Source organism: Manis javanica, chromosome 10 (genome assembly GCF_040802235.1).
Source record: "Manis javanica isolate MJ-LG chromosome 10, MJ_LKY, whole genome shotgun sequence".
NCBI classification, from domain to species: Eukaryota; Metazoa; Chordata; class Mammalia; order Pholidota; family Manidae; genus Manis; species Manis javanica.
The window spans coordinates 34,203,269-34,230,914 of record NC_133165.1 but is presented as its reverse complement, the minus strand read 5'-3'; the positions used below and the strand labels follow the sequence as shown (position 1 = coordinate 34,230,914).

The following is a 27,646-nucleotide window of genomic DNA, read 5'->3' as shown; positions in this document are numbered from 1 at the left end:
GGGTCCTGGAGACAAACAGACAGGCAGGGCCTCTCAGAGGAGGAGACACTGGGATTAAGATCTGGATGGTGAAGAGGAGAGGCTGTGAACACTCTCAGTACAGGGAACAGCAGTGCAAAGGTCCAGAGATGGGTGTGAACGTGGCCTATGTAAGGCACTGAGAGAAGCTGGTGAGGCTGCAGTGAAGGAAAGGGAGGGTGGCAAGGGACATGTGGTCACGGGGGGCGGCTTGTGCTTCAAGATCTAAAGGAAAGTATGAACAAAGTTAAGGTGAGAAATAGAAGATATAAAGAAGAATCAACCTCAATTCTATAATGAAAGCACATTTCTGATGTGCCCAATTAGTAGAGTAGGTAGTGTGTCAGTTTCAAAAAAAAATACAATGTCTGAACCAGGTTTGGATTCTGTTCTGCTCCTGATGGGAAAAACCATCCGAGAATAGGACTCTTGCCAGATGAGCCAGTGGGCATGAGAAGAAAATGGAGCAACCTGAACCACAAAAAGGGCTGATGGTTTCCTAGGGGCAACGTATTGAGTTTGAGCTTAAAGATGTCACAGTTTTCTTTTTAAAAAAGTAACTGCTCCAAATTAGCTGTCCTCTCCTGTGATGGCAGATGGCTATCAGTAATATGCTGCCTGGTAGAGGCATATGTATTTTATTTTTGAAAAAAATAAACACATAATCTATGCCTTTGAAGTAGATAGGATGTTTTGATACTTAGTGGGGGAAAAACACTACTTCTTGAAATAAACTCATGCTATAGTGACGGTATTCCAGAAGTGGACATTTGGAAACAGTCTCATCATCAAATGAATTTATGGGCAAAGATAACATCCTTTAAAAAAATGTCTCAATGCCTCCTATCACATGAGAGGGACTGCGGGCTATGGCACAGTGGGTGCCGTATGTATTCAAATCCCAGCTCTGACACTTACTGGTTGTGCAACCCTGGACAAGTTACTTAATATCTCTGTAGGTTAGTTCCTTCATCTACGAATTGAGCATAGTAATTGTACCTATACCATGAAGTTATTGTGAGGACTGAGATAATATGTGCATACACTCAGGAAGTCGCCAGGCACAGAGTCAACAGGTAATGTTACCAGTTCAGACCTGATTAAATACTTGCCAAAAGAAATTTCAAGCCATTTGTCAGTAATATACAAAATGCAATGTCTTCTGACCAGTGAGCAAGAAAAACTGAGTATCAAGTAAATGAAAATTTACTAGCTGAATTTTGGTGAACACCTTCTTATAATTGGCACACAGGTTTCAAAAATATGAGTAATATTTTTGTAAACATAGCCAATAATGTAATGCTTTGGTTTGAATCTATGTATCTCTGTAAGTTATCTTTTCTAGCCATTTATGACCCATTAAAACTAAGAACAAAATTACAAAATTAATGGAAGTTGGAGACATTCATTCCTGACCACAGATTAACTGGTACTGGATTTGCCCTCTGGCCATAAACAATGAGAATACCAGGGAAACTATATAGAACAACTGTTTACAGATATTGGACAAGTGGCAGAGCAGGAATTTCTCAGAGAAGGGAAACAAATGGTCACCCTTCCTGCCAAGAAGCACTTTCTGGACTGTAGGACAGGGAAGAGGGAACCTAAGAAGAGAGCAATGGTCTTTCTGGGTTGAGAAGAGAGATCAGAAGACTGGGAGGCTAAGGCAGCTGGAATCTGTAGGGCAGAGCACTGGAAAGGAGGGAGATATGCAGAGAAAGAGCTAGAGAAATCTACAGAGCAGAGTCTGTTGCTAAAGCTATGGTGCACATACATATGGTGAAACTCCACAAGGCTGGGCAATGAACTATAAGGAAGGTCTAACTGAACAATTTCCAGAGCTCATTGTGGGTCAGGAGACTTTTGAGTTGCAAACAGCCAGAGAGGAGAGATGCTGAACGGTCAGGAAATTCAGTAGAAACACCAGAAGGCTCACACCAGAGTGGAGGCCTAACCTAATTCTAAAGTAAAGGCTATTCCAGACCTAACCCCAGAAGCTTAAAAACAAGCCTCAGAATAACAGAGCTGATTGACAAGTAATTTAACAACTTGCCCAAACTTCAACATTCTTAAGAAGGACAACAAAATTCAAACAGTGAACAATTACAATGCCCTACAGTCAATCAAAAATTACTTGACATGCAAAGAAGCAGGATAATAAAAAAAACCAGTTAAAATATAATCAGAAAATGACAAGGGATAAGGGTTAGTTGACAAAGACTAAAACAGCTATTATAAGCATGCTCAAGGATTTAAAGAAAAATATGAACGCAGTATGGAGAAATAGAAGACATAAAGAAGAATCAAATGTAAAGCTTAAAAAGTACAATGTCTAAAGTGAAAAAAATTCCCTAGATTGGCATAACAGCAGATTAGACATTGTGAATGAAAAAAGGATCAGTGAATTCAAAGACACAGTCATAGAACTGCCTGTACAGAAGCAAAGAGAAGAAACTGGCAAAAAAATTACTAAAACCTCAGCAACCTGTGAAGTGAAATCAAACAAGCAATCTAACATACACGTCCTGGACAGGATCAAGGCAGGTATTTGAAGAAAAAGTGGTGGAGGTTTCCTATTTGGTGAAAGCCATAAAACTAAAAATTCAAGAAACTCAACAAACAAGCAGGATAAACACAAGGAACACAATAAACATAATCAAATTGCTGAAAAGAATTTTAAAAAAATCTTAAAAGCCAAAGGAAAGAAGACTCATTATACACAGAGGAAGAAAAGATAAGACTGATGAGATCATAGGAAGATGGCGGTGTGAGTAGTTCAGTGGAAATCTCCTCCCAAAAACATATATATTTATGACAATACAATAAACACAACTATTCCAAAAAGAGACACCAGTGGATACAGTACAACAGCCAGGATACATCTACATTTGCGAGAACTCAACATCACACAAAGGAGGTAAGATACAAGCCGTGACCAGGCGGGACCCGAACGCTTCCCCAACCCCAGAACCCGGTGGGAAGAAAGGAGTTGGAACTGGGAGTGAAAGCCCAGGACTGCTAAACAACCAGCTCTAGAAATCTGCACCCGGAGCGCAGACACAAGGTGCACGGGGTGCTGGATATTAGAGAAACGGAAAAGCAAAACCTGCGGGCAGGTCCCTGCAACCGGCGCCCCTGAGAGAAAAGAAAAGTGAGTGCTTTTTGCAAGTCTTAAAGAGACAGGGACCCCACAGCTGGATGAAGTCAAACCGGCACACTTAGCTAGCAGCTGGGAATCCTGGGGAACCTTAGGTGCCCTAAAACCCTGGGCGGCAGCGCAGCTCTGAAGCCCCTCATGGTACTAAGCAGCCTGCCAGTCATTCCCCCAACTGGTGTGGACCCCTACACACTGGCCCAGTAGTGGGAGAGTGGCAGTGTGCACCGGAGGCGGTGGCGCCAGAGGGGACTGGGATTGGCTCGTGCGAGCCTGCTGTGGTGGCAACTGAGTAGCCCGGGAGCAGCTTGCACACACTGGCAGCCGCGGCTCCAGAGGGGCCCGGGAGAGGTCCACACGAGCTCGTGGCGGTGGCAACCGAGTGGCCCAGGAGTGGCCTGTGTGTGCCAGCGGTGGCAGCACCAGAGGGGCACAGGAGAGGCCCGTGTACACCTGCAGTGGTGCCAGAGGGAGCAGCCACGCTCCCAGCAGCCAACCGGAATCCAAGCCTGACACATAGCTACCCGGGCCAGACCCAAAGGCCACTGCTGGTACATAGCTGCCCGGCAGGGGCGCCGCTATCGTGGAGGAGCGCACCTGGCATGCCTGCCACTCCCCGCAGGGCTCTGTGCTGCTCTGATGGAGACCCTGCCTACAGCAGCTTAGGGGACTAACCTGGTGGCTGCTCCAGGAGTGCAGGTAACCGACACAGGCAGCAGAGAAAGGCAAGGCATCCAGCAAGCAGGAAAGGCCTTTCTTCTCCCAGCTGACACACCCGCAACCTGCCTACAGCCACTGCTATCACCATGAAAAGGCAGAAAAATTTAGTCCAGTCCAAAACAGTCCAGACAACCCAAGAGAGAATCTGCAGAGACAGATCTAACCAGTCTCCCTGAAAAAGAATTCAAAATAAAAATCATAAACATGCTGACGGAGCTGCAGAGAAATATACAAGAGCTAAGGGATGACATCCGGAGGGAGATTACAGAAATGAAACAATCTCTGGAAGGATTTATAAGCAGAATGGATAAAATGCAAGAGGCCATTGATGGAACAGAAACCAGAGAACAGGAACGCATAGAAGCTGATACAGAGAGAGATAAAAGGATCTCCAGGAATGAAACAATATTAAGAGAACTGTGTGACCAATACAAAAGGAACAATATCCGCATTATAGGGGTACCAGAAGAAGAAGAGAGAGAAAAAGGGATAGAAATTGTCTTTGAAGAAATAATTGCTGAGAACTTCCCCAAACTGGGGGAGGAAATAGTTGCTCAGACTACGGAGGCACACAGAACTGCCGAGAGACGGGACCCAAAGAGGGCAACACCAAGACACACAATAATTAAAATGGCAAAGATCAAGGACAAGGACAGAGTATTAAAGGCAGACAGAAAGAGAAAAAAGGTCACCTACAAAGGAAAACCCATCAGGCTATCATCAGACTTCTCAACAGAAACCTTACAGACCAGAAGAGAATGGCATGATACATTTAATGCAATGAAACGGAAGGGCCTTGAACCAAGAATACTGTATCCAGCACGATTATCATTTAAATATGAAGGAGGGATTAAACAATTCCCAGACAAGCAAAAGTTGAGGGAATTTGCCTCCCAGAAACCACCTCTACAGGGTATTTTAGAGGGACTGCTCTAGATGGGAGCACTTCTAAAAAGAGCACAGAACAAAACACCCAATATATGAAGAATGGAGGAGGAGGAATAAGAATGGAGAGAAATAAAGAATCATCAGACTGTGTTTATAATAGTTCAATAAGCAAGTTAAGTTAGACAGTAAGGTAGAAAAGAAGCTAACCTTGAACCTTTGGTAACCACGAATCTAAAGCCTGCAATGGCAATAAGTACGTATCTTTCAATAATAACCCTAAATGTAAATGGACTGAATGCAACAATCAAAAGACACAGAGTAACAGAATGAATCAAAAAGCAAGACCCATCTATATGCTGTTTACAAGAGACCCACCTCAAACCCAAAGACATGCACAGATTAAAAGTCAAGGGATGGAAAAAAATATTTCATGCAAACAACAGGGAGAAAAAGCAGGTGTTGCAATACTAGTATAAGACAAAATAGACTTCAAAACAAAGAAAGTAACAAGAGATAAAGAAGGACATTATATAATGATAAAGGGCTCAGTCCAACAAGAGGATATACCCATTATAAATATATATGCACCCAATACAGGAGCACCAACATATGTGAAACAAATACTAACAGAATTAAAGGAGGAAATAGAATGCAATGCATTCATTTGGGGAGACTTTAACACACCACTCACTCCAAAGGACAGATCCACCAGACAGAAAATAAGTAAGGACACAGAGGCACTGCACTGAAAAACACACTAGAACAGATGGACCTAATAGACATCTACAGAACTCTACATCCAAAAGCAACAGGATACACATTCTTCTCAAGTGCACATTGAACATTCTCCAGAATAGACCACATACTAGGCAACAAAAAGAGCCTCAGTAAATTCAGAAAGATTGAAATCCTACCAACCAACTTTTCAGACCACAAAGGTATAAAACTAGAAATAAATTGTACAAAGAAAGCAAAAAGGCTCACAAACACATGGAGGCTTAAAGACATGCTCCTAAATAATCAATGGATCAACGACCAAATTAAAATGGAGATTCAGCAATATATGGAAACAAATGACAACAACAACACAAAGCCCCAACTTCTGTGGGATGCAGCAAAAGCAGTCTTAAGAGGAAAGTATATAGCAATCCAGGCATATTTAAAGAAGGAAGAACAATCCCAAATGAATAGTCTAATGTCAATTTCAATTTATCAAATTGAAATTTGCAATTTATCAAAGTTGCAGGATAATTTCCAATTATCAAAATTGGAAAAAGGAGAACAAATGAGGCCTAAGGTCAGCAGAAGGAGGGACATAATAAAGATCAGAGAAGAAATAAACAAAATTGAGAAGAATAAAACAATAAAAAAATCAATGAAACCAAGAGCTGGTTCTTTGAGAAAATAAAGTAGATAAGCCCTTAGCCAGACTTATTAAGAGAAAAAGAGAGTCAACACACATCAACAGAATCAGAAACGAGAAAGGAAAAATCATGACGGACCCCACAGAAATACAAAGAATTATTAGAGAATACTATTAAAACCTATATGCTAACAAGCTGGAAAAGCTAGGAGAAATGGACAACTTCCTAGAAAAATACAACCTTCCAAGACTGACCCAGAAAGAAACAGAAAATCTAAACAGACCAATAATCAGCAATGCAATTGAAGTGGTAATCAAAAAACTACCCAAGAACAAAACTCCTGGGCCACATGGATTTACTTCGGAATTTTATCAGACATACGGAGAAGACATAATACCCATTCTCCTTAAAGTTTTCCAAAAAATAGAAGAGGAGGGAATACTCCCAAACTCATTCTATGAAGCCAACATTACCCTAATACCAAAACCAGGCAAAGACCCCACCAGAAAGGAAAACTACAGACCAATATCCCTGATGAACATAGATGCAAAAATACTCAACAAAATATTGGCAAACCAAAATTCAAAAATACATCAAAAGTATCTTACACCATGACCAAGTGGGATTCATCCCAGGGATGCAAGGATGGTACAACATTCAAAAATCTGTCAACATCTTCCATCACATCAACAAAAAGAAGGACAAAAACCACATGATCATCTCCGTAGATGCTGAAAAAGCATTCGACAAAATTCAACATCCATTCACGATAAAAACTCTTAACAAAATGGGCATACAGGGCAAGTACCTCAACATAATAAAGGCCATATATGATAAACACACAACTAACACAACACTGAACAGCGAGAGGCTGAAAGCTTTTCCTCTGAGATCGGGAAGTAGACAGGGATGCCCACTCTCCCCACTGTTATTTAACATAGTACTGGAGGTCCTAGCCACGGCAATTAGACAAAACAAAGAAATACAAGGAATGCAGATTGGTAAAGAAGAAGTTAAATTGTCACTATTTGCAGATGACATGATATTGTACATAAAAAACCCTAAAGACTCCACTCCAAAACTACTAGAACTAATATCGGAATTCAGCAAAGTTGCAGGATACATAATTAACACAGAGAAATCTGTGGCTTTCCTATACGCTAACAATGAACTAACAGAAAGAGAAATCAGGAAAACAATTTCATTCACAATAGCATCAAAAAGAATAAAATACCTAGGAATAAACTTAACCAAGGAAGTGAAAGACTTATACCCTGAAAACTACAAGACACTCTTAAGAGAAATTAAAGAGGACACTAACAAATGGAAACTCATTCCATGCTTCTGGCTAGGAAGAGTTAATATCGTCAAAATGGCCATCCTGCCGAAAGCAATATACAGATTCGATGCAATCCCTATCAAATTACCAACAGCATTCTTCTGTGAACTGGAACAAATAGTTCAAAAATTCATATGGAACCACCAAAGACCCCGAATAGCCAAAGCAATCCTGAGAAGGAAGAATAAAGTGGGGGGGGGATCTCGCTCCCCAAACCTCAAGTTCTACTACAAAGCCACTGTAATCAAGACAATTTGGTACTGGCACAAGAATAGAGCCACAGACCAGTGGAACACAATAGAGACTCCAAACATTAACCCAAACATATATGGTCAATTAATATACGATAAAGGAGCCATGGACATACAATGGGGAAATGACAGTCTCTTCAACAGATGGTGCTGGCAAAACTGGACAGCTATATGTAAGAGAATGAAACTGGATCACTGTCTAACCCCTTACACAAAAGTAAATTCAAAATGGATTAAAGACCTGAATATAAGTCATGAAACCATAAAACTCTTAGAGAAAAACATAGGCAAAAATCTCATGGACATAAACATGAGTGACTTCTTCATGAACATATCTCCCTGGGGAAGGGAAAGAAAAGCAAAAATGAACAGGTGGGACTATATCAAGCTGAAAAGCTTCTGTACAGCAAAGGACACCATCAAAAAAACAAAAAGGTGTCCTACAGTATGGGAGAATATATTCATAAATGACAGATCTGATAAAGGGTTGACATCCAAAATACATAAAGAGCTCACACACCTCAACAAACAAAAAACAAATAGTCCAATTAAAAAATGGGCAGAGGAGCTGATAGACAGTTCTCTAAAGAAGAAATTCAGATGGTCAACAGACACATGAAAAGATTCTCCACATTGCTTGTCATCAGAGAAATGCAAATTAAAACCACAATGAGATATCACCTCACACCAGTAAGCATCACCACCATCCAAAAGACAAACAACAAATGTTGGTAAGGTTGTGGAGAAAGGGGCACCCTCCTACACTGCTGGTGGGAATGTAAATTAGTTCAACCATTGTGGAAAGCAGTATGGAGGTTCCTCAAAATGCTTAAAATAGAAATACCATTTGACCTAGGAATTCCACTTGTAGGAATTTACCCTAAGAATGCAGCACTCCAGTTTGAAAAAGACAGATGCACCCCTATGTTTATCGCTGCACTATTTACAATAGCCAAGAAATGGAAGCAACCTAAGTGTCCATCAGTAGATGACTGGATAAGGAAGATGTGGTACATATGCACAATGGAATATTATTCAGCCATAAGAAGAAAATAAATCCTACCATTTGCAACAACATGGATTGAGCTAGAGGGTATTATGCTCAGTGAAATAAGTCAGGCGGAGAAAGACAAGTACCAAATGATTTCACTCATATGTGGAGTATAAGAGCAAACAAAAACTGAAGGAACAAAACAGCAGCAGAATCACAGAACCTACGAATGTACTAACAGTTACCAAAGAGAAAGGGACTGGGGAGGATGGGTGGGAAGGGAGGGATAAGGGCGGGAAAAAGAAAAGGGGCATTACAATTAGCATGTATAATGTGGAGGGTGTACGGGGTGGGCTCTACAACACAGAGAAGACAAGTAGTGATTTTATAGCATCTTACCTCGCTGATGGACAGTGACTGTGAAAGGGGTATGTTGGGGGGACTTGGTGAAGGGGGGAGCCTAGTAAACATAATGTTCTTCATGTAATTGTAGATTAATGATACCAAAAAAAAAAAAAATAGAATGATCAATGTCTTGGGAAGGCTGAGAATCATATAAAGTCATAACTGTGCAAACAAACAAAAAAGATATGACTGATTAGATACCTCCTGTCAGAAATAAAGTCTTGAGAGAGAAGAAACAAAAGCAAAAGCTGTCAACATTTAATATCTTCCAAAAATGAGGGTGAGGTAGAGATTTTTTTTCTTCAGATGAAAAAAAGCTGGCAGGATTTATTGCCAGTGTACCTACACTCTGGGAAGCATTAAAGGAATGCTATAGACTGAAAGAAAAGGACGTGAGAAGAGAATATGGATATATAAAAAGGAATAAACAACACTGGAAATGGTAAATATATGGGTAGAAATAAAACACTGTTTTTCTCATTTTTAATTTCCTTAAAAGATAATTAACTTTTTAAAAGTAAAAAGAGTAACAAAATACAGTAGGGCTATATTATATGTAGAAGTAAGACCAATAACAATAGGCAGAGTTGGGAGGGAGAAAATAAAAGTGTATTGTAAGATTCTCACATTATATATGAGATAGCATAATATTATTTGAAGGCATTGTGTGAGAAATCAAAGATGTAACTGTTAACTCCAATAAGTAACCTCAAAGAAAAGAAAAGAGTTATAGCTAAGAAGACATTTGGGGGATAATAAAAAATAATTAAAATAAAGCAGGAAAAATACAACCAAAAAACCAGGTAAGACAAGTAGAAAACAGATGGCATACTTAAAATCAACTTTATATATAATTACATTAAATGTAGAAGATCTAACATTCCACTTAAAAGGCAGATTGTCAGACTGAATAAAAAAGTAAGACATAGCTGTTTATAAGAAATGCTACCTCAATATAACAACAAAGAGAGGCTAATAGAGGATAGAAAAAGATATAACATGAAAACAGTAACCAAAAGAAAGCTGGTAGTGCTTAAATTAAAATCGGACAAAGGGAACTTCAGGAAAAAGAATATTACTAGGAGTAAAGAAAATTATTCATTAAAGAACCAAATCATTGAGAAGATACAGCAATCCTGAATATATATACATTCCAAAATAAACCTTCAAAAAACATGAATTAAGAACTAACAAAACTGAAGAAAAAGAAAAATCCATAAGAAGTGTTTCAAAACTCTGTTCTCACTCATACTACAATTAGACATAAAATCAGTATGGATACAAATGACTTGAACAATATTATCAACCAGCTTGACCTGACTCACATTTACAGAACACTCCACTCGACAACTACAGAATATGCATTCTTTTCAAGTACACATGGAACACTCAGCAATATAGAGAAATAAGTCTTGATAAACTTAAAAGAACAGAAATCATGCAAAGCATGTTCTCTGACCACAATGGATAAATCAAATGGTACAAGCCTCTGCTTCAAGAAACTTGTAAAACAGCAAATTAAACCTAAAGTAAGTAGAAGTTCACAAATATTAAGAACTGAAAGTAATAAATTAAAAATGGGAAAAATGAAAAAGTAATGCAAATGAAAGATAGTTCTTAAAATTATTAAATCATTAAAACTGATAAGCCTCTAGCCGGACTGTCAGGAAAAGGAAAAAAAAGAATTCACAAATTCCAAGATCGGAAATGAAGAAAGGGACATCACTACATATCCTACAGATATTTAAAAGATAAAATATTGTGAACAACAACAAAAAATATTATCAACAACATTAAGCTGGATAATTTACATGAAATGGGTCATTCCTTGAAAAGTTATCAAAATTGACTAAAGAATTAAGAAAAAAATATTAATAGCCTTAAAGTTGTTGAAGTTAAATTTGTAATTAAAAACCTTACAACAAAGAAAATCCCAGGCCTAGATGGCTTCACAGATGAACTAGAGAAGGTTTAAGGAAGAAAATCACAACTCTTTCAGCATACAAAGAAAGAGGGAGCAATTCTCAACTCATTTTATAAGACTAGCACTACCGTGATACCAAACTCAATAAAGGTATTAAAAACAAAGAAAAAACCAAAATAATAGTCTTATATTCATTCTGAGCTTAAATGCAAAAGCCTTAGTAAAATATTTGCTAACTGAAACCAGCAAATTCTAAAAAGCATAATACATCATAACCAAATAAAGATTCTCCTAGGAATACAAGGTCAAACATTAGAAAATCAATCAAACTATTCTACCATATTAAGAGAATAAAGGAGAAAAGTCATATGATCACCTCAATAGGTGCAGGCAAGAATCTGACAAAATTCAAAATCCCTTCAAGGCAAAAGCTCAGCAAACTAGGAATAGAAGGGAATTTCCTTAATCGTATGAGAAGTGTCTACAGGAAAACCTACAGTTAACATCATGCTTAACAGTGAAACACAGTATTTTTGCCTAAGGTTGGGACCAGCGCAAGGATGTCTGCTTTCTCCGCATCTGTTCAACAGAATATTTGAGGTACTGGGAAAATGCATAGAAAAGCAAAAAAAAAAAAAAAAAATAAGGAATATATAACACTGCACTACAGATTGAAAATTAATATGGATATAGAAAACTTCAATAACATTGCTGACCAATTTGACCTGATATTTCCAGGTATCCATCCAACGATAAAGTACACAATTTTTTCAGGGGCACAAGGCACAGTCAAGATAGACCATCCTAAGGAATCTATAAAAAGCCTTCCAGCACTCATAAGAGTTTGAAAAAGTCACAAAAATAATATTTTTATATAAAAATTAATTGCATTTCTCTATAAAGGCAACAAACTACTGGAAAAGAAAATCGCCCCAAAATACTATTTACTATGGCATCAAAAACATGACCTGCTTAGGGATACAGTAAACACAATATGAAAATTGTAAAATACTGCTGAGGAAAATTAAAGAAAACCTAAAGAAACATACTATGTTTGAATTGGAAGACTCAATAGAGGTGTCAGTTTTCTTCAAGATTATCTACAAACCTGTGGAATCCTGATCAAAATCCTGGCAGTCTTGTTTGTAAAAACTGACAAGCTAAATCTAAAATTATATAAAAACTCAACTAGCCAAAACAATTTTGAAAAAGAAGGCCAAAGATCTTTATCTTTTATTATCTGATTTTAAGACTGACTATAAAGCTATAGTAATCAACATATTGTGATAAACAGTATAAGGATAAACATATGGACCAGTGAAATAAAACAGGGGATGCTTGTTGTATATTTAAGAATTCACACATATACCATCCATTAATTCTCAATGAAACTTGACCCTTACCTCTTACCATACATAAAAATTAACTCAAAATGCATTATGGGCCTAAAGGTAAAGAATAAAACTATACACTTTCACTAAAAAAACACAAGAGAAAAAAATTATGACCTTGGGATAGGCAACAATTTATTAGACCATAAAAAGCAAGAATCAGAAAAAGAAATTGGGTTTTATTAAAATAAAAAACTTCTCTTGAAATGACACCAAGTGAAAATATTTGTCATGCATTATTTCACAAGGGACTTGTATCTAGAATATATACAAAATTTACAACTCAATAATAAGACAAACAGCCCCTTTTTTTTATTAAGGTATCATTGATATACAATCTTATGGAGGTTGCACACGAGCAACATTGTGGTTACTACATTCACCCATATTATCGAGGCCCCCTCCCCACATCCCATTGCACTCACTGTCCATCAGCGTAGTAAGATGCCAGAGTCACTACTTGTCTTCTCTGTGCTATACTGCCTTCCCTGTAACCTACCTATGTTGTATGCCAATCATAATGCCTCTTAATCCCCTTATTCCTCCCTCCCAACCCCTTCCCTTTGGTAACTGCTAGTCCCTTCTTGAAGTCTGTGTGTCTGCTGCTGTTTTGTTCCTTGTTTTCGAACAGCCCATGTTTTAAAAATGGGCCAAAGGGCTGGAGCAGGAAAGAGAGAAATGGCCCCAGACTGTAGTTTGTGCAGTTAAAAACTAGCATTTCTAGTCAATATGTAATTCGGACACAACCAACTAACAGGTGCCTTTCTACACTGGAGTGTGCAGCTGTTGCTCTTTCCACCTTGGAGAAGAATAATTACATACAAGAGATTTTGCTTCGCCCTCTTCAAGCTTTATGCTCTTCCCAGCTTCAGCATGGTGCTCAAATTCGCCTCAGCAAGGAACACCTTCTGAAAAATGAATTATATCCTAAGCCCATGCCAAAGAACAAATGCAAACTCAGGAAAATGGAACTGTTAATGAACAGTGTTAAAATTTAGTACAATTGTTCATATGTTGCTTATTATGGTGTCTTCAGCTGACATTACCAAGTTAAGTTTTCTTACAATTTAAGTCTGTGGGTTTTGACTACCTCTTTTAAAGAATGAGAGTTACATACTAAACTTGCCCAGAAGGAGGTAAACCAAAAAGCCATAGGAGCAAACAAAAACAATTTCACTGACCTAGTAAAAAGCAAGATTTTATACTGTATTTGTTTTTTAAAATGTGCCTATAGTGCATTTTTTCATATCCATAATTTGAAATGTCATTAGTTGTTGAGTTGGGTAGGAAGTTGCTAGTTTATACAAAGAAGAAAATTGTTGTGCCCGATTGGAACAGTACTGTTTCCATTAATGTTTATAAATAATTAGGTATGGACCTGTAATAGAGGATACTTACATCGATTTATAGTCTTGTACATAAACTTTATAGTTTGAAATAAACATCAAAAGGAAATAATGATTATCAAGTAGCTTAGATTGAAGTTAATCAATTTCATACAATAGTATAGGTATACCTCAGAGATATTGTGGGATTGTTTCCAGACCATGGCAATAAAGTGAATATAGCAATAAAGTGAATCAAATGAACTTTTTGGTTCCCCAGTGCATTTAAAAATTTTATTTACATTGTACTTTATCAAGTGTGCAATAGCATTTTGTCTAAAAAAATTGATATACCTTAATTAAATACTTGATTTCCAAAAAATGCTAACCATCATCTAAGCTTTCAGTAAGTTGTAAAACTCATCACAGATCACTATAACAAATATAATTGCAAAAAATTTAAAATGTTGCAGAAATTACCAAAACATAACATAGAGACACAAAGTGAATAAATGCTAAATGCTGTTGGAAAAAGGCACTGATAGACTTGTTTGATGTTGGGTTGCCACAAGCGTTCAATTTGTAAAAAACACAGTGTCTTTGAAACCCAAAAAAGTGAAGCACAGTAAAACGCGATATGCCTGTATAACAACAACAACAAAAAATGGGCTAAAGATTTAAACACTGAATAAGATCAAAGAATGGCCAAAAAGCACATGAAACAATGTTCAAATCATTAGTCATTAGGAAAATGCAAATTAAAATCACAACTAGAATGTCTAACATTGAAAAGACTGACAACACCAAATGACGGAGAAGACATGCAACAGCTGAAACTCTCGCATGTTTCTTGAGGGGAAACAACCCAACTACTTTGAAAAACAGTTTGGCAGTTTTTCTTATCAAGCTAAATAGGCATCTACCCTATGCCCCAGCAATTCCAGTCCTAGGTACTGTCCTAAGACAAATGAAACATAACAACCGCCGGTGAATGCCTATGACAGGTTTACTCATACTAGACACAAACTGGAAACAATCCAAACATACATCAGCAGGTGGATGGCTAAGCAAATCGTTGTATATTCCTAGAGTGGAATACTAATTCCACAATAAAAATGAACGAACAATGATACCAGCACAGATGGATCCCCAACACACTATGCTGAGGAAAGGAAGCCAGACCCACGAGTACATCTCCAATGACTCCATTTATGCAAAACTTCCGAAATGACGAATCTAACCTATAGTGGGTTGCTGGGGTCTGGGATCATCAGGGAGCCAAGAGAAATGTCCTATATCTTAATCATGAGGGCAGTTACACTATCAAATTGTACACTTAAAATGGGTGTATTTCATTATATGTATATCAATCCTCAATCCAGTTGATTTTAAGATTTTCTTTGGTGAGACCAAAAAGTTTTTTGTACTGCTAATAAACATAAAGTTTAATTCTTTTCTGTTTATTGCATCTTCAAAATTTTATTTTTTGTGTATGATTTACAATGTATTTAATACACTACTGTAATTACACAGGTACATTTTAATTTCAATATAATACATTTAAATAAGCATATACTGAGGATACAAATTCAAGCTTTTTTACTATTGGGGTACATGAACAAAAGTAATTTGCAGACCACTGACTCAGACCTGTCTGGCCGCTGGACAAAGGATGGACAAGCAGAGGTGGAGCACCACAGTGTGCCCAGTGAGGCAAGAGGTCATGGTGGCTCAGAGGTGGGGTGGCAGCTGATGAGACATGTGGTTGTATTTGAGACATATTCTGGAGGCTGGATCAAAAGGACTTACTTACAGATTGGCTATAAGGTGTGAGGGAGAGAAAGGAATCCAGGCTGACTCCTCCTCTGTGGTCTAGGCCACCTCGTGAATGGTGATGCCATTCACCTTCTTGCGAGGGCTGGGGAGGGGGCATCATCTGTTCCCTTGTGGTCATGGGGAGTTTGAGAGCCTAACAGACATCAGAAGTCACCTAGAGAGAAAGTGTAAGTGGAGAAAAGAAAAAGGCTAAAAAGACAGGCCTGGGCAACTCCCCCATTACAGGGAGAGAGGTGGCCTCTAAGTCTGTGCAGGAGTATAAGCATGTGGGAGGTGGGGTTAGCAGGACCCTCAGAGAAGTTCTGCTGTGATGGGGAGTAGAGCTGGCCCATGGCAATGCGGCTGTCCCCTGCCACGAGCCTGAGGGTGAATGTGCCCCTCAGGAGTGCCATCCCTGCAGTGACATCACAGCACAGCAGACGCTACTTTTCGCCAGGGCACCCTAGGCTAATGTAATCATACGATTACATAATTAACCCAGCTGTCTCATTAAGAAAATCAACTGGAATTCAGGGCATAATTAGTCATACAGCAATTAGCATGCTGACGAGCAACTGATGAAAAGCTGTCTAGATAGCAAGTGTGCCAGGACCACCCCAGTTATGGCCCAGGGGGAAGAAGTGACACCCCTCCCCACACAAGTCAACCACAGATTCTGTGTCAAGTCTTACAGGCTCCCACCCTGCATCAAGGGACAGGGGAAGGAGACCAGAGGGAGGGCCCCAGAGATGAGAGGAAGCAGCAAGGGCCTCAGCTGTCCCTCTGGTCATGTCCGCCTTTCTTTACAACATTTACAGCTATTTCCTCAGCCTGCAAACCCACGGTGTGTGAGACAGAGACTCCCCAGGCCCCATGAGCCTCCACGTTTGTTTTAAGCTGGTCAGAGATGGTGGAGAAGCTGCCTTGTGTGGTCTGCAGCTACCTCAGGGCTGGGCAGACTGTAACCATCCCTTATCCTCTTGGCACCGAGCTGCTGCTTTGGGACCAGCCCGGCCGGCAGCCCAGTGGGAAACCAGAGGGCATTTGCAGCCCACAGGCTTCACTGCCATGGCTGCAGCGCCATGTGGCTGCTGGTGGTTGCTTCTTCCATGTGAATGAAAACGTTGTATGAAAGTAAACTGAAAATATGTAAAGGGTACCCTGTGATCCTGGGCTCCTGAGGTTACACAGTTCTCTCTGGAGGGGACATGGGCACTGGCTCTGCTGCCAACACCAGGAGACCTCAAATACATGGACTGGAGTAGCCCTACAGGATCAGGCTGGAGCAACCACATTGCTACAGCCTTCAGAAATGCCACCAAGTAGCCAGTCAATTAAAATCTTGGTATGAAAAGCATGGGCTATCTCTAACTACATCAAAAGATTTCCTCACTTTTTCCAGGAGTCTTGCTGTGGGAACCTTGAGTGGGGGACAGACAGGGAGGAAGAAGGAAGGATGGAAGGAACAGAGTTTTCTAGTTTAAACTGATGGCTGTATCCTCACTTGAAACTAGGGTGGTGGGCACGAAGGACCAGTGCTATTTTATTCTTATTGAGGAGTATTCACAAGCAGTTCTAAAATGAGGATGTGCTAGCTTAATTCTGGATTCTCGAATACTATGCTGATGGGGATTATTAACCGGGAGAAGTTTTCCTAAATCCAGCCTGAAACCTCCCCTCAGCAGCACCTTGGAGCAGGAGCTTTTTGGGACATGTTCTGAAAATGAATTGGCTTACAAAGAGGGCTCTCTTTGGCTCGTCTTTTTTGGGGTTCTGCAATTAAGACCTGCTACTTACCACAGCAGGCCGTTATCCTATGGAAATAAAATGGGAGAAGTCAGTCATGAAACCCTGAGGTCTAGAATTGTTTCCTAAGTCAATGAATATTTTATATCCCTGGTAATATGTTTTCAAAGATTAAATCTCAAAAGAAACTCTTCGAGGCACTGCCTTTGTGTTTGAAGGGTTTGTGTCTGTAGGACCTAAACCCTATCTTAGCAAGGATTCTCATAAGGGGGCCACAGCCAGAAGCAAGGACACAATGAAAACTCGCAGAAAGGTTCTTGCGAGGAAGCTCGCAGTCGAAGCAGAGAAGTTCTGCAGCACCGAGGCATGGGGGGCGGCTCCACCAGCTTGGTATCGTTTTCTCCTTTGGAAACTTAAAAAAATACCACTACCGAGTTGTTTCTGGGACAGGGAAGTCACACACAAATTGGCGTGTCCCATAAATACTCAACTGACTATTGTTTAAGTTCTTATTTGTAATCCATTAATAAGGGCTGTTTAGAAACTAAGACTGTAAATTGAGTATTTTACTAATTTATGCTGCACCCCCCACCCTGATTATAGAGAGAAATACATGCTCATTGTAAAAAATCTGAAAAGTATCAAGAACTAGAGCAAGTCACCCACGCAAGGTTAATTCTTGGCAGATTATGCATACCATCGTAATTCTGCTGAGAACACAGTAAAATTCCAGTTATTCAAGAGCCTTTAAGAGGTCATTCCAGAATATTTCCAGCTATCTGAGAGGGTCACTGTTTAAGAGCAGAGACATTTATTTCTCATTTCTTTACGGTAAGGGATGGAGGCTGCTCAGTTAACCTGCTAAATTACAGAATATTTTCTCAAAGGTACCCAAACACAAGCCACCCAGGGGAGGGCAGGGTCAGGTCTCCATTGCATCTGTACCTCGGGTGCATGGTCCGAGGCCTGGCACATGGCCGACTGCTGGGAAGCACTGGCCAAGGGAATGCGTGAAGGTAATTTCCTAAACAGGACATCTTGAACCATTTCTTCCTATGCAGGGTCAGCGTTGTTGACAGATAGTCACTGAATTCTGTGCTCACTCACAAATATAGATTCTGGGGCAGAAGGACGTTGGCTTCCTAATTAGGGGGCCTGCACAGAGGAACTCCCTACTTGGGGTACTTCGTTAAAGTGTCCTTACCAAGCCATGCTGTTGGCACAGGACTACTAGGCTTTTCTTCATGTGGCTAATCCTTAGCAAATTAATAAATATATATCTTAATCAGAGGTGTATTAAAAAAATTTCAGTGTTTCCAAGTTAAGCTATCCCTACATGTTGCTCATAAACATTATGATACAAAATCTGTCCCTGACAAAATTGGAAGCTATCTAGACTAACATAGTAAAATTGTAACTTACTTATTAATCTAAAGGTAAGACTATTCTCCCACGGCCATGACATTGACAATAAAGACAAAGGCCGTTTTCAATTACAACAACAATTAGAGATGATTATATAATTAGGAACAGGAAGCTAATTCTCCCAACTTTCTGTTGGTCATCCTTTTAATTTTGGAAAGCAGATGGAACCATATATACAAGTCTTTTCTGGAGACGAAGGACAGAGCACTGGGGTCACAGTCCTGGGCTAGAGCTGTCCTAGTCTTTCCTCCAACATCCATTCTACCTCATTCAGCTGAAATGCAGCCATTTTTCTCCAACTTCACTCCCACGACCTGAAACCCAGCCACCTCGTCTTCCCCTCCCTATGCCACCTTGGACTCCTTTCCAATCTTTTGTCCAAAGTGCAGTCAGGGTGACTTTCTTATTACACAAATTGATCACGTCATTTCATTTCCCAGCTTAAAACCCACTTATGGTTCCCCCTTACATAAAGTTCAGAATCCACTACATTACCTAACAAGTCCTTTTTTGCCTTTGCAGCTAAGTGACCTGTTGGCATGCACCCCTTACTCAGGGATGACTATTAACAGTGCCCCCTGACTACTGCCATGTCTTGGTCTGTATGATCAAGCATGCAGCCACTCCTTACTGCCTTCTCCTTTTTTTGCTCACCATGCTCACAGACCCAGGGCAGCTATCTCTGGCCCTCCCAGTCCTTCCCGGGTCTATACTACGCTCATGCCTGATGGGCTCTGCCTTCAAAGCACTCATCATACCTAGAACTCAATAATTATTTGTGTAATTACTTCCTAATGCCCACATTCCCATTAGACTCGAAAGCCCGCGAGAACAGGCAGCTCTCTGCTGACTTGCTCACTGCTCCGTCCCTGGGGCTCAGCACAGTCTCTGAGGCTCAGCAAGGGGAGGGTGTCTGAGGTGCTGAGTGAGCAATCCCAGGGAGACGAGGGTCACAAACATGTGGAAGGAGAGAGTGCTTTGGCCAATATAACCAGGATATTTCCAATAAAAAGTATCTGTAAATACTCTTGAAATTAAGTAGGGAATGAGGAGCAATCTGGTGGCAAATGGGAAACAAGTACGTATGGGATCTTTACAATGTCAGCTGTTCAGTACGATGATCACATATTTCAGTGATGTTCAGTGTCTTTACTATGAAGGAGCTCTTGGAAGGAGAAGTAACATGACTTGGGATTTGGGATGTGCAAGATGAACAAGAGGGAAGAGCCAGGGTGAGCCTGAGTTTCTTTTCCTTTGGAGAGCCGAGTCTCACCACTGGAGGGATGGGGAGTGGGCTGGGCCAGAGGGAGGCCAGCATAGAAAGCTTGGGATGCCAGCAGGACAGTTGCTAAAGCACAGATTCTGGATGTCAGTAAACGAAAGCCAAGGCCGCTGAAGCGCATGTGCTGCTTTGCTGAACCCTGAATACTAAGCGTCATATAAATGTCTATGAAGGCAGGCAAATCTTCACAGAGTGACACCAAGGCAAAATGAGAGGTCAGAGCGCTATAGAACTGCTACAGCTCAATGAGAGACACATCCTGTTCCCTGGCAGTTCAGGACGCTACTGGTTGCTCACCCTTGAGGGAGAGCCTCAATCCCAGGACACGGTTCAATGTGAGCAACGAAAGCCTAAGACCAAAAAACTCAGAAAGTGTTTTGAAGAAATAATTTTTTATCTGTTAATTTATTCATTCATTTGACAAATATTTATGGAGTTTCTGCTACACGGCAGGTACTGGAGGAGGCACGAGGGAGATAGTTAGGGAAAAGGCTGCATTGCTCCAGTCTCTCTGCCCAGCCAGAGCAGAAGAAAGCTGAGGACCAGGTAGCCACACCAGGTAAACACATGGTGCTGGGATTTGGGGGTGTGCGTAAGAAGGGCATGCCTGTGCTGAACCCGGGCAGTCAGGAGGCAGTGTCCCAACAAGTTAACCTGGAGGAGAAAGAGATCGGCTGAGAAGGGGCCTAAGGAGAATGACCCCTTCCTGCAAGCATGAAGACTCATGTCACGATACTGTGGACATGAGAGAGGTGGCCTGAACGAAGAAGCAGAGGGCAGAAGTCAGGATGGAGGACTGTGGGTGGAACTGAGAACATTCTGGAGGTAGAATGGCCAGGACTTGGTGACCCAGTGCTCTGGTGTGAGCAGCGGGGTGGAAGTTGGTGTCATTCACTATGAGTAGGAACAGAGGAAGGAGAGGGTCTCCTCTGGACACACTGGGTGGTTTCAGGGTGCCCAATGGACACCCCAGTGGGAATGTCCAGGAGGGCACCGGGTACGCAGGCAGACACTCAGGAGAACTGAACCGAGATAAAGCGTAAGAGCACCTGATATGATGCTGGGTAAAACCCTGCTGTAGAGGACTTTGGGAAGCCCTGGATGGATGGACTTCTTGGGTCATTCAACATGTCACAGCTGGTATGCCAGGCCTTGCTCCAGGTGCTGGACACAGGGCAAGAAAGCAAAGCTGCCTTCAGGGAGCTTTCAGTCTAGTAGGACCAGCAGATAAGAAGAAAACACACAAATAATAAAATTTCAGGAATGGGGGCAAATTGGGGTCTGGTTCTGTTAGGTTTCTGTGCCAGTCTACAAGCCTGGTGGAACTCTGGCTCTGCCTCTTCCCAGGACTGGTTGGCGGACTCTTCCTGGGCTACTGGAGTTGGGCCAAATGGCACATAGCCAAAATATCGGTCCCATTACTCCCAAGAGCTTCCTCCATTTCTCTGAGATAGTGTGAGCTGTTGTTCCTTGCAGCTAGAACTTAACACACCACCAATGTTTCTGGGTTCGGTGGGACTGAAGGCTGAAGTACACAGACAGCCAAGGCACCGTGACTCCCTGGAACTGTAGGACCAGCTGTCAGTAAATGCAGTGCTATTGACTAGGCCCTTCCTGTAAGCTTCAGCCACAGAATTACTTCATCTGCACCAGAAGCAGACTTCAAAGCACAGGCAGAGTGCTCCAAGCTCCATTCCTGCTTTTCAAGTAACCTGTTAGATTTATCAGACCACAGCATTTGCAAGAAAGAAATACTTGGGAGGCAGGTAAAAGTGATCTCTGATTAACTTTATAGAAAACATCAAATGTTATTTGTTCCCACCATCTTAAATTGAAATTGCAAACTTTAATTCTCCAGCCACAAATGATGATGAAGAATATCACCAATATGGGAAAAGTGCCGATGGTATAATATGAAGTGAAAAGAGTGGAATATAAATATATAACCATGTTATGACCAAAATTCTCTAAAAATGACATATGTATAAGAGTAAGGCCTGCTCAGACAAAGAGAAGTGTTGATGAGAAAAATGGTCTCTTCTTTGTCTATGGGAAATTAAGATGCAGTATAATTGTGAAGAAAGAAACACAACAACTTGTTAAAGTGGCTGCCCAGTTGAGAAACTATATTAAAGGAAAACCCAGGTACAAACTGGACCACTCAGAAGAGAGTACAGGTTATTTAGAAAACAGTAGCTCAAAGTTCTCTGGGTATTTGGCAAAGACAAAATCAGCCAGCTCCCTTTCAACTAGATCACCAGCACAAAACTAGCACAAGAAAATGCAAGTGGGCCCACCAAGTTGCTGATGCCTGACAAACAGGGCACCCCAGGCACAGAGACTCCCCATGAATCTTGGTCACAGTTGTTGGGGAACCCCTAGGTAGACACAAACTATTGCAGAAAATCAAAAGGCTAGAATTTGGAACTAAGAGCTGGATAAGCACCTAAGCCAGCAGAAGGTTAGAACAAAGAAAACCATTCACTATCACTAGACTGTTACCTCATGTTTTACAGATGTGAAAACTGAGGTCGAGAGGAAAAGGAATGTGACCCACACATCACGACAGGGCTCTGGCGGGAGAATCTGGATCTCCCTATTCCCTGTCCGAAGTGCTTTCCACTGCCCCTAGCTTGGTGCGGCCTCTGATAACTCTAACTCCTAGAGTGGACAGCAAAACCCATGTGCCCCTGATTAGAATACAGGTACAGACACAAAGGAGGCCTATTTCTGCTTTGCTTTGTTAAAGCAGCTCTAGTAATGCCAGTCATATTCACAGGATTGCTGGTAAGGGCAAGTGAGTAACTCCAATGGCTGGGGAGGGGAGGGTGGCAGTAATTTGGTTTCTTTGGTCAGCAGAGGAAGACAGCCAAGGAACTTTCCTAGAATTTTTTCAGGACTGAGCTGGGACCCATGTGGTTGTATCTATCACCTCCCTGGATTCTAGGTGAGTGCAGCACCTGGGAACAGAGGACCAGTGGGAGCAGGGGGCTCCAGGCACTCTAAGTCCTGCTTCTAAGAGATTTTACTTTTCTAAGGCAAGGAATGGGAAGTCATCTACGCTCTGAATGCCTAGCAAGCATTATTAAATTTTTAACTTAGCTCCTTTTAAAGAAGAAACAACCTCCATATTTGGTTGTAGCTAAACAGGCTACCCTTTGTCCTTGGTTATGACCCTCAAGTGACTGATTCCTGGGATGACCTAGGAGGGAAAGGAGGCATTCCAGATACTCTAATGGGCCATTCCTGATGTGGAACTGGTCAGCCCAGAACCATGACCGTCCATGAAGTCTGCAGAGCACACATAGGTTCTAGTTCTTCTCTGAAACACGCAACATTTTACACCAAAGATAAAAGCAGCCCCCCAGATTTGAGTTTCTTCCTTCACAAAACCATCAGCTGGAGGGTATGTGCTTACTTCAGCAAATACTCATCTAATTTCCATGCCCACCCCAAGTGTCTGTTTTGGAGGATTTGTAGTTCCACAATTCCCCAGCTTCCTGGGGAAGCTACCACTGATGGTATGAAGCCCTTAGGGAGGCTGAGGAGAACAAGGCTGGATCTCACCAACTCACAGGCACAGTGCCCGCTGGTGGCCTTACCTGGGACATCAATCAGTCTCTTGTAGACAGTCAGGAAGGCGGCCTCAGCCTCCTTGCTTCTTTTACTCAGTGCATCAATCTGAAGTGGAAGGAAAGAAAAACAAAGAGCTCAAAATTTGTCAAGAGGTAATTTAAAAATCATTACCCATCTACTGAGTTCCCACGGCAAATGGAAGTCCAATTTCTCTGTGAAAATGCTGGGCAGCTGGGCCTCAGCCTCTTAGAGTAAAAGGCTGCAAGTTCCCAGATGGGCAACAATCCAGTGGGCCCAGTTCAGGAGCGTGAGCGAGTGAGGCAGGAGCAGGCTCTGAGATTATGAAACCATTTGCAACTCTGTCCCATCGCCCCACTGTGGGGGCTTCCACAGAACATGGTCTCTTTCCTTCTTCTTTGAAGTGGGCTTCCACAGAACATGGTCTCTTCCCTTCTTCTTTGAGTCTTTACTGAGAGTATTTGCACTGTTGGAGGCAGGGGCAGAGAGGGATTAGCTCATGGTTCAATAGGGGAAACAGGTATGTGAACAAGTAATTAAGTCCCAGCTGGGAAAGTGCTAGGTAAGCAGAGCCATGGGGACACAGAAGGGGATATCAAGGTGACATCTGAGCAGAGTCTCCAAGAACAGTTCACCCAGGTAGGAAGGAGAGACCCTTTATGAGGGGAAATACACATTTAAGGATCCAGAGCAAAGTTCTGTAATCTGGGGGTTCCCACATTCTCTTAAAGGATTTTATGGAAGCCAAGCACACACACACACACACAGGCACATGGCTATACACTCTACTTTAGGACATTCCTGACATGTCTGCTGGCGTCCTGACCATGGAATCCTGAATAAGAACCCACAGAAGGGGCTGTCACACACCAGGGAATATGGAGGTCTGCTGGGGTGGGGACACGGATCCATGGGCAATGAGACTGGGCAGGTGAGGAGGTCAGGTCATGAAGGGCTTTCAGTGCACATGGAAGAGGTTGACCTTCATCATCTGGCCATAAGTCTGAGTGGGAGGAGATCAGGATGGGGCAGGAAGAAGGGGACCATTTGGAGGGTGTTACCCTTGCTCTGGTGAGACACATGTGTCAGTGGCAGTGGGGATTGAGAAAAAGAGGCCAGTCAGGGGGATGAGGGTCAAACCGAGTTGACAGGAGGCGCAGGGAAATCGAGCAAGTCAAGGATGGCGCCCTGGTTTCTGATGTAGGCAGCAAGCGGGTATCTGGGACAGCAGCCAGGATCAGTTTGTCTTCTGAACTAACCCAGCTGAGTTAGTTTCCCTCCAGTGTAAAGTCTATTCATCAAAGAAAGGTGACGTGTGAAACTCCCAAGTAGGCCGGACACACATCCAAAGAGCTTCTGATCGCTGGATGGACTCAGTATGTACTTTGCTCACATAACACACTTGCTGAGACAACAGATCACTTTTTACATGGGTAGCATGCAAGATGCTACATGCACGAAGTTCATATTGGCTCAGGAAAAGGACACTAAATTATACATTTCTCTGTCCCCTCACAGAATTATACTGTCTCCAATGTTATTAAAGAGGCAAAAGGATGTGGCTTAATTATAGGGCCTCTCAAACTAACAATTTGTTAAGGGCTGAGCGAGGCCACCTGATTGGGGATAGGAGGACCCTGGGGAATGGGACATGAGGGCTTGCCAGGGCCAGGTCTTAGGAAATTCAACACAGAGCACACAAGTGCGAGGCCCGCATTCCCCATTTGTAACAAGCTCTGCTCCAAAATTCCTATCTGAAGTCAGTTGTCTGGAACTCAAACACATTTTTCCCCCCATAAAATAAGATTGCAATTTAGGTGTTGGGAAAGTTTTCAGAATAATCCACAGGGACTACTTAACAATGAGAAGATAGTTCTCTTAAAATAAAATGTTTTGGTTTTTTTTCCTCCTCTCAGAGTCTTAGCAATTCATGCTTATTGTATAATTAGGAAAATTAAAATCTTAATTCTGCCACTCACCAGTGGAAGGCATGCATCCCTGGTCTGTAGCCCCCTTCAATTTTTTTTTCTTATTTAAAAAGATACACAGTTGAGTGAAATAAAGGCATACAGACAAACTATAGAGACAAAAAGTAGAGTTGTGGTTGTCAAAGGCTGGGGATGTGGGGGATAGGGAGGATGGGGGTTTGGAGGACAACGGCTAAGGGGTGTGGAGTTTCTTTTTGGGGTGACAAGATGTTCCACAGTTACCTGTGGTGATGGTTGCACACTCTGTGAATATACCGAAGTCAATGAGCCGCAAACTTTGAGTGGGCGAACTATACGGTATGCAAATTGTACCTCAATAAAGCTGTTACAGTCATGTGCACGTGTGTGTGCGCGTGTACCTGAAATCAACCGTATGGAAATTTTGTATAGTGCTTTTGCTAACAAAAATATTTTCCAGTATCTATTACAAAATTTGTACATATTTTAATAGTATTATTTCAATTGTATTGAACCACCACAAAAACAGATGTTCTGGGTAAACAGGGATTTGGAGTTGCTTCTCCAGGCATCTGGAACACTGCTGTGCTCTGGGTCTGTCTGTCACCTCCTGAGAGCACTGTGCCCACAGGCAGCAGTTTCTGCCCAGAAGGCCAGGCAGGTGCCCTGGCTGCTCTCTGTACCTCTCAGCACCCCCAGAGGCTTCTCTACTTGGCCCTCTATCTGTCTAGGGAGGGGGTCCCTTGCTTCCCAGGTACTCTGAGTGTACAAAGGGTGGCTGCCTCTGCAGTGGGCAAAGGCTAGGATCCGGAAGGATAATGAAATGCTGTCTTCTCTCTCCTGTCTGGGTTGTTGATGGGGACATGAGGACGGGTGTTGGTATCCACTCAGCACCCCTGAGGACTCTTACATGTTGAACTGTATCCCCTGAAAAGACGCTGAAGTCCTGACTCTCAGTACCTATGAATGTGGCCTTATTTGGAAATAGGGTCTTTCCTTTTGCAGGTGATCAAGTTAAGATGAGGTCATTGGAATGGACCCTAATCTTTTACGACCTGATCCTTACAAAATGGGGCAATTTGGACAGAGACAGTTATGCACCTAGGGAGAACCTATGTGAACCTGAAAGCAGAGACTGGGACATAGCTACGAGCCAAGGAACGCCAAAGATTGCCAGGAAACCACCAAAAGCCAGAGGAGAGGCCTGGGACAGCTTTCCCCTCACTGCCTCAGAAGGAGCCTGCCCTGTCCACCAGCCTTCTTGTCTCCAGAACTGTTAAAGATAAATGCCTGTGGTACTTGGTTATGACAGTTCTAGGAGACTAAAACAGGGACCCTGATTCAGAGCCCTCTGCCCATCAAATGAGAAAATTCAAACCCTGTCCCAAGAGGAGGTCAGGCCAATTAATTTAATTAATCTATTAAGCAACCAGACTATGTGGTTTCCTAAGAAAGGGGGTGACTACTCCATGCGTGGTTGAGTTTTACTTGACAGGGTCTCCCTCCTAACCCTTTATAAGATTTCTAAACTTAGAAGAAGTTGATTCTGGAATTTTGATGCTTTCTGTGCTCAGTTGTTCTCTGGATTCTGCCCACAGCCACCACCCTCATCCAAGCCTGGCACTGAGTGTGAGTTTTGGTGTGAACTCTTCCTTTCCCAGCTCCGTGTTTTCTGTGGCGGACTGCCCTTTGTTGCAGCCTGGGATTTTCTACTTCTGTGCTTCTGTTCACTTGAATACCCTTTGCTGCCATCTCCACGTGCTAAAGACCTACCCATGCTTCCAGACCCAGTGCGGCCTCCATTTCCCCTAGGACACGTGTGCCAGGTTCCTTCCAGCTGGCAGGGTTCTGAGTTTGGAGGGTGGAAGGGGACTCTGGAGCCAGGCCGCCTGTCCTTATGTGAGCAGGGGGTTAACAGCACCCACCTTGCACGGCTGGGTGGTTAGATGACCTCATGTCATAGGGGTAGAGTGCACAGCACCTGGTACAGGAAAGGGCTAGCTGACAGTGTGACCCTGTCCCTTGTAAGAGCTTTCCTGCAGGGCTCTGTCTGTGCCCCTTAGCATTC

The 27,646-nt window shown here is 41.9% G+C and overlaps 1 protein-coding gene across 14 annotated transcripts in view; it reads right to left on the bottom strand.

Moving 5' to 3' along the window:
- The window catches only part of CUX1 (cut like homeobox 1), a 370,873-nt gene that overhangs the window by 148,896 nt on the left and 194,331 nt on the right, over positions 1-27,646 (bottom strand). For all 14 annotated transcript variants that reach the window (XM_073215149.1, XM_073215150.1, XM_036998750.2 and 11 more), the window contains exon 4: positions 23,641-23,719. In XM_073215149.1, coding sequence (XP_073071250.1) covers positions 23,641-23,719 — 79 coding nt within the window. The remainder of the gene's footprint in view (positions 1-23,640; positions 23,720-27,646) is intronic.